Source organism: Mesoplodon densirostris, chromosome 7 (genome assembly GCF_025265405.1).
Source record: "Mesoplodon densirostris isolate mMesDen1 chromosome 7, mMesDen1 primary haplotype, whole genome shotgun sequence".
Classification (NCBI taxonomy): domain Eukaryota; kingdom Metazoa; phylum Chordata; class Mammalia; order Artiodactyla; family Ziphiidae; genus Mesoplodon; species Mesoplodon densirostris.
Genome location: NC_082667.1, coordinates 96,140,909 through 96,154,140, shown reverse-complemented (window position 1 = coordinate 96,154,140; position 13,232 = coordinate 96,140,909). Strand labels below are relative to the sequence as shown.

General features: G+C 35.2%; 1 protein-coding gene across 1 annotated transcript; it reads left to right on the top strand.

The window, feature by feature from the left end:
* Positions 1 to 1,104: 1,104 nt before the first annotated feature.
* On the top strand, positions 1,105 to 11,278 carry MMP13 (matrix metallopeptidase 13). The gene is made up of 10 exons (XM_060103257.1): positions 1,105 to 1,224; positions 1,313 to 1,554; positions 2,237 to 2,385; positions 2,547 to 2,672; positions 4,617 to 4,778; positions 6,199 to 6,316; positions 7,317 to 7,450; positions 8,414 to 8,573; positions 10,406 to 10,509; positions 11,178 to 11,278. Exons 1-10 carry the CDS (start codon positions 1,105 to 1,107, stop codon positions 11,276 to 11,278), a joined length of 1,416 nt encoding a protein of 471 aa, XP_059959240.1.
* The last annotated feature ends 1,954 nt before the right edge of the window (positions 11,279 to 13,232 follow it).

Here is a 13,232-nt window from a genome sequence, read left to right as displayed (position 1 = left end):
GGAATAATAGACTAGAGGTCCCTAAAGGACAGTTTTCTGGAGTTGTTGGAGCAAAGGTACTTCTATTATTCAAACTTAAAAGTGAAAATCAAGAAACTTGAAAATGGCCATAGAGTCTTAGCTTTCCTGAGCACTCCCAGAGGTGTGGGAACTAAGCAGCTCTGTTTTTGAGAAAATATCTGAGAATGGATGGAGTAGAGGTCATATTCCATGGCGGTCAAAAACATGAAGTCTACTGGCCTGGATTCAAATGCTGGTAGTAGCATTTATTAACCATATCACCTTAAACAAATATTTAACTTCTCTGTGTCTCAGATTATTCATACGTAAAGTGAAAAACAAGTCTTCCTACAATACCTACTTTATAAGACTATTGTAAGGATTAAATGAGATAATACCTTTTAAGTCTAGCATGCAGTAATCCCTCAGTATGTGTTAGCCATTATACTGTATTCCAATATACTGTATTCTAATACATTCTTTTACCTCTGCCTGGACCTGTAGGGAATTCATGCAGGGTTCCATATTTGTTGAGAGGTCACACCAGTGCTTTTAAATACCAGCTGCAGCACTCAATCCTGTGATGAGTCTCCAAGCTTTGTTCTGGTCCATTTCTGTGGCCTTCAGGTATATATAGTATTTCCCTCTTAGGTTCTCTGGAGAAAATGAAATTTAAAACTCACCAGGTTATAAACATTCTGGAAACAAGACTAGATTTCTTACAGAAGTAAGTGTACCATCTTGATATTCTTATCTGAAAAAGTAGAAGTAGCTACTTTCCTACAAAGGGGAAAACATTTTTGCCAAGTGAAGTGAAAATTTTACTCTTCCCACAATAGCCATAAATATGCTGAGGCTGTTATTTTACCAGATGGTTTTTGAGACCCTGCTGAAATGAGAGAAGGCCTCATTTTATATTTCCCTCAAATTCTACCAGAAACCACACTTCTTGGGAGGAAAAAAAGTCCTCATGTAAGCATGTTTACCTTTAACTGACTAGGAAGTTGAAACTTGTCCATAAATGATGACTCACCATCATAGGCCTATAAAAGTAAAGGTACTTGTCTGTGGAAAAGCAGCAGCCTCCAGGCACAACCATTCAAGATGCATCCAGGCGTCCTGGCTGCCTTCCTCTTCTTGAGTTGGACTCATTGCTGGTCCCTGCCTCTTCCCAATGATGAAGATTCTGACGATTTGTCCGAGGAAGACTTCCAGTTTGCAGAGGTAGAGTATTTTGCTAATCCCAATGGTGTGGTACATCTCATAAATGTCCTTTTCTTTTAAAAGAGGATCATTTTGGTCTCTTTCCTAGAACTACCTGAAATCATACTACTATCCTCTGAATCCTGCTGGAATCCTGAAGAAGACGGCAGCAAGCTCTGTGGTTGACAGGCTTAGAGAAATGCAGTCTTTTTTCGGCTTAGAGGTGACTGGCAGACTTGATGATAACACCTTAGACATCATGAAAAAACCAAGATGTGGGGTCCCTGATGTGGGTGAATATAATGTTTTCCCTCGAACTCTCAAATGGTCCAAAATGAACTTAACCTACAGGTAAATCATAGACTATCTTTCTTTAATATTTGTTATATTTTGTAGTATCAGATGTCTAATTTTCAGCACAAGGCTACAGGTGACAGAACACGTGTGGTCTCATTGTTTTATGTAGGCCTTAGATATTAAACTGGAAGTTAAGTAGGTCCAGGAATAACTTTAATACTGTTGATGAGAATATCTCATAGCATCTATTATTTTTACATTAACCCAGCATTATTTCTCACTGCAAATCTCAATTTATTTCTTTCAGTTATGAAACCAAAATAGAAGTAAAAGTAGTTTCAAGGAAATTTGCAGATGCAGTAATCAGGCATATTTATTATAACCGTGCTAAAAATGGAGAGTTTCATTCTCTATGAACTTTACAGAACTATTTCATTTGTTTAGGCTACAGTGATACAGAACTTTTATCATGCAGTATAAGTTTTATTAAACATCTAAATACTTTAAGATGTCAAATGGTCAAATATTTGGAGATACTCAAATATCTGATTGAATTCTTCATTTTATAGTCTTTGTATGGCATCATAATTAATAAGTTCTTGGAAACAATGGACCTGTAGTAGAACTTTTAGAGAAGCCATTGCATTTTGAGTAGAAAAGCAGTATTCCAAGAAAATATATTCTAAAATAGCTTTCACCTTCTGAAAATTTGATTGAAACTTTCTCTGTTGAATAGAATTGTGAATTATACCCCTGATTTGACTCATTCTGAAGTTGAAAAGGCATTCAAAAAAGCCTTCAAAGTTTGGTCTGATGTGACACCTCTGAATTTTACCAGAATTCACAATGGCACTGCAGATATCATGATCTCTTTTGGAACTAAAGGTAATGATGCAGAATTTTTATATTCTGCTCCTTAATTGGCTCCATTCTTTTATTCCTTCTTTCAGTTATTCATTAATTTTTACAGAATTCAACAAAAATTCACTAAGCACCTGTGCTAGGCTTCGTATAATTAGAGTCTTAACTCTTGTTTTTGTGTATAGAGCATGGTGACTTCTACCCATTTGATGGACCATCCGGTCTATTGGCTCACGCTTTTCCTCCTGGACCAAATTATGGAGGAGATGCCCATTTTGATGATGATGAAACCTGGACAAGTAGTTCCAAAGGTAGTATTTCTTATAAAGATATAATTCATGATTATCAGATTAGATTTGATCATTAACCCATTAATAAGAAGTTTAAGCACACTGTAAATTATATTTGGTATTTGATTCTATTTTCCAAAAAAGTTTAACAAGTATGATAATCTTCCACTTATTAGTCTCTACAAGTGACATTTCTATAAGCCAATATGAAACATTAAAAATGAGCAAAATCTACTAAGTCTAGTGACTCGAGGGATACTAGCTAACTTTGAAACAGGATCAGAATGCTTTCTGTCAACCAAGGTGTTGTTATTGTGAATTACCTTTGACATGTTGAAGTAGTACAGTTTATTACAAATATAAATCTAAAAACTATTAGGTTTAAATATGTAAATGAGTTGGATGTGAGTTGGAATAGTTTTTTCCCTTGTAGAAATATTAATGGCACAAGTCCAGTCAAATTTCTGTTCTCTGTTATATGTTACTTGTTTTAGACTTGTCTATATCATTGATTTTACAAATACCACTCTAACAAATCAATATAGTGCCTTACTTGAGAAAGCATGAGACAAAACAGATTAAATTATATTCACAAGAGCAAAATGAAACTCACTGTTGAGTGAATTCAGTCAGTAGTTGAGTCTTCAAGGCTCAAAAGGATTGGGAATGTTAATTTAGACAGAAAAGCAGGATTAGCACAACTAGGACTTAATTTTGGAGGTATATGGACTCTTAGTTGTGACAATTAAAGGGTAGTCTTCAAAAACAGCTACTTTTTATTATTCATTTAAATAAAAAGGATTATTTTTCCAAGAAGTAAAACTGGGCCTTGAATAGTCAATGTCTCAATGTGTACGTCTCCAACCTGTCTTTGGAAGGAAAGGTGAGAATTTATATATTTAAGGTCTGAACATTTCACAGGTAGGAATGATTTTAAGAAGAAAGAACAACACCTGGTATTGTTAAGACATAGTCACAGTAAGCTTCAGTTTTTGGTTCCTGCATAAATTCTAGGTTTGAAATATTTAAGTGAAATGAATGAAAACATCCATAAGTCAGGATTAATTTTTCAGCTGAAGGCCAGGAATGGTACCCACTGTTAGTTATTTCAGTGAAGAATTACTTGTCATTCAGATTATCATGAACTTTAATCACTTTTATGGTCTCCACAATTCACTAAGTTTGTTATATATTTTCTTCATGCATAGGCTATGAGAGCAAAGGGTAGTCAAGGTCAAATTGAAAACACTGGCTCCAGCTTTCATGTGTTCTTTTTCTTTTGATATTTTATTATTTTTTTCCAATTTAAATTACCAATATTAGGAGGCTCAATCGTTGGTGGAAAGAGTGACTAGAGGAAATAGTGTAAATACAATGACATAGTAGTCTTCGAGAATAGAGGAAAGTTGGCCAATCATGTCCAGAGTTTCTTTAAATTCTAGAGTCTAGAGATATTCTGGAAAGGATCATTTGGTTGGAATTTGCTCCCAAGTAGATTCCCGGAGATCCTATTTAATGAATCCTCTATGCTTGGTCATTATACCTTTGGATGTTGCCTCGTGTTTAGATGATGTTCTAGGCAGTACCGTAGATATGTATCATCCTATATTTTTTCTCATGAGTTTCCAGTTAAAGTCATAACTGTCTACTTTCCTCACTTGACATGAGAAAACAAAGAGCAAATCAGGATTACTAGTGTCTTCACAATAAATCTTTTTTGATTACTAATCAATGTGTTGGTACTCTGTGTAGGCAGCTATAATCAAAGAGAGCACCAAATTATTTATAATGATTAAATCAATGTTTTAAATCTTCCTTTAAGACACTGAATATTAACTTTAAAAAGTGAGTTAAATAGCCAAGAAAGAGAAATGGTGACATACCAGATAGATGAGGAAAATAATATTTATTCTGTGAATTGGTCATTGGAGGACTTTTTTTCTCAGTTTCTTTGTTTTCTTACAGGCTACAACTTGTTTCTTGTTGCTGCCCATGAGTTTGGCCATTCCTTAGGTCTTGAACATTCCAAGGACCCAGGGGCACTCATGTTTCCCATATATACCTACACTGGCAAAAGCCACTTTATGCTTCCTGATGATGATGTACAAGGGATCCAGTCTCTCTATGGTAACTATTAATTTATCAGTTTAACAGCAGAAGAGATATATACATTTATTTTCTAAATTATTAGTGAATTTAACATTACCAATATTGCTGTCCTGGTTTTGTTGTTAAAACCTGGGGAAACATGTTCATTTTTTTCTTTCCAAATCAAACTACTTGCTCAAGTAGAAAATATTCCATTCTCCAAAGTTTTGCAGAATGTAACTCCTCATGTTTGTATTTTATACATTGAAAGGTACATTTGATACCCTCACAATACCTCTGACATCAGAAAGAAATATTTTATTCACCATTTAACTAATGAAGATGTAGAGTTTAAATAGTGTATCGATAGCAGCACAACTGGGTGAAACACAGCTGGATAGTAACACAGCTTTTGGGATAGCTTTCACCCAGCTTATACAGGGAGAAAGTGAGATTTTAACCAGCTTTTACAAAATCTGGGTATTCTTTCAACTACTCCTGCTTGCCACAGTAGAAACGATTCAAGTGGCCTGTGTTAGTTTTTAACCAACATCTACAGTGACCATTTGTAAGAATCTGTTCCTTTTTTTCTCTTCCAAATTTTCAATAATATTTACAAAATAATTAAACTTCAACTCAAACAAGCAAAAGTACCTACCATAAATAGAAGTAAAACCACAGTACACAGTCATCAGTGTAAACACTCTAGAACACAGAGCTCAGAAAACTAGCTCAGGCCACCCCAACCTATTATTTTCCCTTCTGGATTTAAATCTACTACAGCAGCTAGTGTAGGCATAGGCAAGGATTTTGCAATTTTTACTATTTCTACAATATCTTGACTGAGGAACTTCATGATAGAATAGGCCCTATTTAGAGAAAAATAAGTTTAGAATTATTTTATCTACTGCACCTCTTCTGCACTCATGTGAGCTGGTGGAACAGCTCCCAACATGTGGCCAGTCATACCAGAATGGCTGAAGACCTAGTTTTCACCGAGATGCAGCTGTGATGTGGTCAACTGGTAAAGCGACATGAGCTGATGTTGACAGCTGATAAAATAGGCAAGAGAAAGAGCCCAAATGAGGGCTCCCACAGAGACAACATGCCGCCAGAAATGGCTTTGAGAGGAATGTGTTTCTCAAGAGAAGTCCATCAACAGGTTGTGCAAAGCATGCGGAAAGTTTCCTCAAAGTCTTTTCTCCCCCGCAACCCCATTTCTATCACCAACCTCAAGAAAGCTAAATTTGTAGCTGAGATGATTCTCAAGGGTCTTGAAAGATGAAAACAGAAGGAGAAGTCCCATAGGCAAGAACTTGGTAACCATGGAGGAAGGAAGTAGGATTACAGGTTCTTTGGAGCATTATGTAGGGGTGGCAGGACTTACTGCCCTTTCTGCTCTCCACTGGCAGAATCAGGTCATCCTCAGTAACTTCCTTCACTCATTTCATGACTGCAGGTCCAGGAGATGAAGACCCCAACCCTAAACATCCCAAAACGCCAGACAAATGTGATCCTTCCTTATCCCTTGATGCCATTACCAGTCTCCGAGGAGAAACAATGATCTTTAAAGACAGGTACTCTTCGTATTATTTTATAAATCCTGCATGTAACAAACATTTGTGAAGCCATGTCTTCCAATTGTGGAAACATGTGGTCAAACTTCCAAAGAAATGTGAAGTTAGTGAAAATAATAGAACTTTGGGTAGTTTATTTACATATATGAGAGGAAGTAAATAACTGATGGATAAATGTTTTACTTTTCAATGGATAATCTTGGCATTGTGTAGCTTCCTTTTACATCTTTGGTTGTAGTTTTTCTTATAAAGACATATTTACAAAGTAAATATAGAAATACAATTTATTTATTTTAAAACGCAGTTATTGAAATCAATTACCATATTAGTAAGTTGTTACTCATAATTCCACATGAATTCCTTTTGATATGGAAAAACTTTGTTTCTGGTAACATATGTTGGAATTTAAGAGAGGAAGCACTGTACAAACTAAATCTATAGGTGATGAAAAATGAAATACTAATTTTTAATTTTGATATTGTTTTAATATCCTTATTTGTTCATTTGTTCATCTATTCAATGAATTAATTGTTCCCTCATCTGTGATCCTATAGTATTCCTACCTCCTCTACTATAGCTCTAATTTAATTGTGCTCCAGTATTTTCTCATATATCAGTTTCCCCAGGCCATGAGATCTTGGGAGCATAGTTTGTGTCACTTATGTTTTCTTTCCAGAGCCCAACAGAGTGCCTGGTACATTTGCTTGCCACTTACAAGATATACAAAATTGAACAAATCATGGTCCCAGCCCACTAATGACTTGGAGCCTTCACAAAGGCTCTGTGAGATTTTAGACTTCAATAATTTAGGACAGAGTTAAGATAGCAACAGCTTGTTTAACTGGCACTTAAGGGAAGTGGAAATCTTTCACCTTCATGGGTGCTAGGGAATGGTTGTGTCTAACTTACCTGTATTGATGTGGAGACAGCTAGCTATCAGGATAGATACATTGCACTTGAAAAAATGATGGCAAACTCTGCATTTTTACTTTTGTGTTAGATTCTTCTGGCGTCTACATCCTCAGCAAGTTGACGCAGAGCTGTTTTTAACAAAATCCTTTTGGCCAGAACTTCCCAACCGTATTGATGCTGCATATGAGCACCCTTCCCATGACCTTATCTACATCTTTAGAGGTAATCTTTCCACCAGTGAGACCTCCCACATGTCCAGAGCAGACAGTGATGAACTTGATGCTACCAGAGACTTAATAAAATGATCGTTGTCAAAAATACACCTAAATTAAGAATCAAGTATAACAAAATGGGAACCAGAAAGCACCTGAAACCTTTCTACCAAGTGTCCCCAAATTTGACAAGTAAAAAGTCTACATTATTACTTATATCCACTCTTTATTTCACACCAATCATCTCAGTTTTTTCTCTTATTTCCTCTTAAAAATTATTTACTAAGCAAATGTTATAACAATGTACATTTTTAAAAATTGAAAAAAATTATCCATAATTCCCTCTTCTGAAAAGTCGACTTATTTTATTTTATCACTTTATTTTCTAGTCTTTCACCATATGAAATACGTATTTTAAATATTTATATTCATAATGTATATACATTTTAATATTCTACTTGTTCCCTTGACATAAGTTCCCAAATTGCTATTCAGCTTTGTGATCATAATTTATAATGGCTACATAGCATTTTACTGACATTGTTTCTATTGTTTGACTATTATAATTAATGCTATAATGAAGTCACTTTTTAGAGAAGAAAATAATTTTCTACTAGTATAAAATTTGAGTTTTCAAGTTTATTTCCTATCCCTACTGTGCTGCTTATTCACAGAGAAATCTTAATGTATTTTCCACCCAGGTCCAAACAATATTCAGAGGTAACAAATTGTCAAACTAATCATGATATTTGGTTGGCTATACTTACAGTTAAGAAACTGGCATCTTAAATCCTTTTTTTTTTGTTTGTTTGAAGAATGTGCATATTTCTGTGTTTCATAAACATGGTGACCACAAACACTGACTAATTTATTTCTAAATGTGTAAAATGAGTCTCTCTTTGTTAAATATCTATATATGTGAGTTTTAATAGATTCTCTTGAATAATAAAACATTTTTTTTTACTTATTCTAGGCAGAAAATTTTGGGCTCTTAATGGTTATGATATTCTGGAAGGTTATCCCAGAAAAATATCCGACCTAGGATTTCCAAAAGAGGTTAAAAGGATAAGTGCGGCCGTTCACTTTGAGGATACAGGGAAGACGCTCTTCTTCTCAGGAAACCAAGTCTGGAGGTATGAGAGCCATATTTACTGACCCATCATCTTGTGTCATAGAGGCAAAGTGAGTCTCGAAAATCTCTTGCTACTTAAAATTATCTCATGCAGTATTGTAAATGTCATACCAGTCATTCATTTCTCTTCCATACCAGCTCCAGCAGGTAGCTCTTAACACTGGTATTTAAAAGTCTCAAGCCCTCTTGAAAATACACATAAAATTCTTGCCCTTTCTGGGCCACTCTTCTCTTTCTAAGGCATTTGTTGTACTACAACCATGGCAAAACTCTCTCTCTTATTTTGACATCTTAATTCCTTGTAATCTTTCTCCTGGATTCTCTTTCTTGTCATCCTCTCCTAATTTACATGGAGCTCCATCTTCTGTGGCCAGAGAGGACATAAGAATAGGTACAGGAAAAGACTGAGCAAGAGAAGGCCACAATTTCTAGTCTGTTGATTCATTGGAGAGGTTGGCCAGGAAGCTGCTAGGCTTGTAGTTTGTGAAGCCAGCTCCTCTTGAAGAACAAGTAGAACAGGAATATCGAAAACACGTGTAGAGCTCAAGGCAGCATTGACATTGGCAATATTTATGAGCCCAAATCCACGTCTATATTCAGGGATGATTATCTCATAGGTACACAATAGTTGACATTTTTTAAATGGTAACTTTACTCCCTCTATACACACACACACACACACACACACACACATATATATATACACACTCATTATATATATATACACTCAAGCATGCATGTGTACACACACACACACTCTTACATATCATCTTTACCTTTTGGCTTCTTTATTTCTGATAATGACACTTACAACTTTAAATATTACTGGCAGGTTCTACCTGCATTAGTGTTCCAGTCCCTTTACCCTATATGAGGTCTATGGCTCAGTCAAGTTGGATTGCTTACCATATCTCAAATACACTGTGCTTTTATCTCCCCATAACCTCCCCTTATACAATTTTCTTTGCTAGAGGTCTTTCCCTACATCTCTCTCTTTTGAAATTCTATCCATTGTTTAAAGTTAACTTGAAAGTCTTTCTTGATCACCCCATTCAAAGTTATCTCCCTTCTCATGTAACTCCCATGACATCTCATGTTTACTCTCTCATGATGTTTAGCCCCTATTGCATAGTGTTGCAGTTTTGTGTGTCTATGTCTTAGCTTTCTTGATAGTGCAGTGGTTCATACTTTTTATCTATTGAAACATACCTCAAAAATATAAAAAAAACTTTCATCAGTAACAGTAAGAATATTACATCACAGGAGGCTGTTCTCTTAGGTTAATTTCAGAGTGTGTTTGGTTGGCTAGGGTGTGAGTATGTGCAGGGGAAGAGGAGTATGGAATATAAAGTTATGAGAGGGGAAAGCTGTGCTCCCCTTCCTAGTTTTGTTTCCACTGTATGCTTCTATAACTTTTTAGTGCAGAAATTGAACCTTAAATAGTTTGGCATCCGTTACTGCACTTAGCAAGTTGTCTTACACATAGTGGGAGCTCAACAGATAATTGTTCAATGCATAAACATATATTTATTTCACTCTAAGAACACTTTCCTACTAATATACTTTTATAACAGCTATACAAATTTTGAAATGGAAATGAGCTTATAACTGTCTTTACAAAGATGGTCTTTAGGCAAGTCAAAATACCTCACCAGGTATCCACTATATACTCAGTATTATAATTCCGAATTTTAAAAAGCTACTGGTTGTTTCAAATGGACTTAAAAATTTGAAACTTTTGTCAATTTTGAAAGCTGCCATTATATCCATTGTATTATTTCTAAAGCAATTTACCCACGACCTACTCAAGAGTTTCTTTTTCTTATTAAATAGCTATGATGAAACTAACCATATGATGCATAAAGACTACCCCAGACTAATAGAAGAGGTCTTCCCAGGAATTGGTGATAAAGTAGATGCTGTCTTCGAGAAAAATGGTAACTAGTTCCACTGCACTGACCTTAATGGAGGGCTTCTGTAACCCCTTGAAATAATTTCCTTAGAAAGGAATTTTACACAGAACTTAGATGTGTTGATAAATGTCTGGCAGTTAAGGGATTACTCATTCTTGTGTGACTACTTACACAAACAACAAACAAAAACTAATATGCTTAGAATAAATGAGAATTTTACTTAATGACTGCTAATTCTATGAATAAAAGATGCCAAATCTTAAACACTACCTTAAATTTAAAGATATTAAGATGCAAAAAGTATAGTTCAAATCAGGGGTGGAGTGGGGAGTAATTTATATATGAAGACCAATAATCATAGCTATATAATGATTTTTTGCTTGAATTATGGAAAGAGATGTTATCTCTAACTTACAAAAAATAACCAATATCAATAATTCAAGCATTAAAACTGGAGCTCCTGCCAATACAGCAATTAATTCGAGGTGACAGTTTAAGAGAGCTGGAGACATTTATACCTTTCCCCCTCTTTAAATTATAAACAATATATTAAAACATTAGTGGTATTTATAAAGATAAACACTGGAATGTTAAAAAAAAAAGTGAATCTAACAGATTGGGTTTTTAAAGGTAGCTAGAGTAAAACATTATTTTCAAACTCTGAAATTTTCTTTTTGGTCTTTTTCTTATAGGTTATATCTATTTTTTCAATGGGCCCATACAGTTTGAATACAGCATCTGGAGTAACCGTATTGTTCGTGTCATGCCAACAAATTCCCTATTGTGGTGCTAAATGTTTTAAAAATATTTTAATTTAAATCCTGGAGGCCATTTGGGATAATTCTTCCGGACGTTTTTTGGGGGGTCATGGGGGAGGGAGAGATATCAGGGGAAAACTTAGTTCTGTGAACAAGCTTCAGTAAGTTACCTTTGAATATTTAGTATCTATACAGCTATGCGTGGGGCTGGAACCACAATGAATTTTAAAGTCATGAAATTCATTATCTCTAAGGATCACCTAATTCTTGTGTGCTATACAGAAGCAGTAGTTGACAATATTCAACATCAAAAATGGGATATATGATCTGTCAAAGAGAGTTAGCTTAATATATTTATAAGGAAACTTTGCAAAGACATAAAAGTAAATCACATTTATATAATTAATGAATCATCTTTACCAAATAGTCTAAAGTCGTATGAAAATGAAATTTTGGGGAGCATATGACAGCCATACACAAACAACAATAAACCAAAGGAAAATGTTTGTAATAAATATATTGTAGACAACTTTCCAAAGAAATAACTTGGGTTTTTCACTAAAAATATTTGGTTATATGTGCCCCTTTTCATTCAGAAATATCAGAGTCACTAAAGATATGAGACAAAGACTAATGGTGAGGACAGCAGATGTGGCCTTTGTATTGTGTTTAATTTTCACTATTGACAATGACTCAAGGACTACTCTCAAAGAAGACAAATATTTCTTTTCATATTTATAGAAGACAAAGAGAGATGATCTCTCTTCCTATTAAAATATTTCAGGTCTTTCAAAAATATCAAAGTATGGGGCTTCCTTGGTGGCGCAGTGGTTGGGAGTCCGCCTGCCGATGCAGGGGGCGCGGGTTCGTGCCCCGGTCCGGGAGGATCCCGCATGCCGCAGAGCAGCTGGGCCCATGATCCATGGCCGCTGAGCCTGCGCGTCCGGAGCCCTTGCTCCGCAACGGGAGAGGTCACAGCGGTGAGAAGCCCGTGTACCGAAAAAAAAAAAAAAAATCAAAGTATATTAAAATTGTTAACAAAATGATCTAAGGCTACAGAATCACTTTTTCATAAATCATCTGATTATTTAAGGCTAAAAGTAGTGTTTTAACCCTATTTTATCTAAACAATTGTTTTAATTGTCCAGTTTACCTTGGATATATAAGCTATTTTTGAAATAAATAGACTAAAATAAATCATAAATTGGAAGTATATATGTTAGAACAGAGATATCCAAAATAAAAGAAACATTCTACTGGATTATGGTCCTCTTGAAAAATGAAACTATGCCTTTTTTCTCCTTTTTTTTTTTCCTTTAATTCCTCGGAACTTTTTACAGTGCCTGGCACTTGGTCCTTATTGAATATATGAATGGTCATCAAGGGAAGAACCATGGTGTTGAGAGATCATGTTCCTAAAAACTCAGGCAAAGAAAAGAAAGTGTATTATATATGTGAAAAGTATTAGGAAGTGTTTATATTGTTTATAATAAAAAGTTATTTTCAACAGACATTGTCATACGGTATATTTTTGTCTTTTGGTATAATTTTAAGCTTTTCCTCACACAAAGAATGTCCATTTAAATTATTCCTTTTTCTTGCTAATCTTTTTGTTGGGTTGTTTTTTATAAGAACACTAAATTCAAATTTAGTATTAATTGTACCCGGCTTTGTTAACTCAAGTTCTGGTCGAATTTGGTCAGCCTCGTGCTGATGAGCCCCCTTTTCTGGGCCAGCTTCCTTAGATCGAGCCCACAGGCTCCTCAGAATCTTCTCTGCTGAGAGTATTACTTGGTAATGAAGTGGAGAAGGCAGTAGATCTAGAGTTAGGAAGACTGAGTCCTAACACTGACTCTGCCATGAACTCAGGCATGTTACTTCAGGCAGCTCATTTAATCTGTTTGGGCTTTACTTTGCTGATGTTTAAAATGAAAGGAATAGCAGCTTTAGGGAAATAAGAGGAAGCAGGGAACTCTAATGGGGAAGACA

Bases quoted from the DNA above. Each gene is read 5' to 3' on its own strand.
- MMP13 (XM_060103257.1), top strand. From the start codon at position 1,105: ATGCATCCAGGCGTCCTGGCTGCCTTCCTCTTCTTGAGTTGGACTCAT. The intron at 1,225-1,312 runs GTAGAGTATTTT...TCTCTTTCCTAG, and splicing joins AAGACTTCCAGTTTGCAGAG to AACTACCTGAAATCATACTA. The intron at 1,555-2,236 runs GTAAATCATAGA...TCTGTTGAATAG, and splicing joins AAAATGAACTTAACCTACAG to AATTGTGAATTATACCCCTG.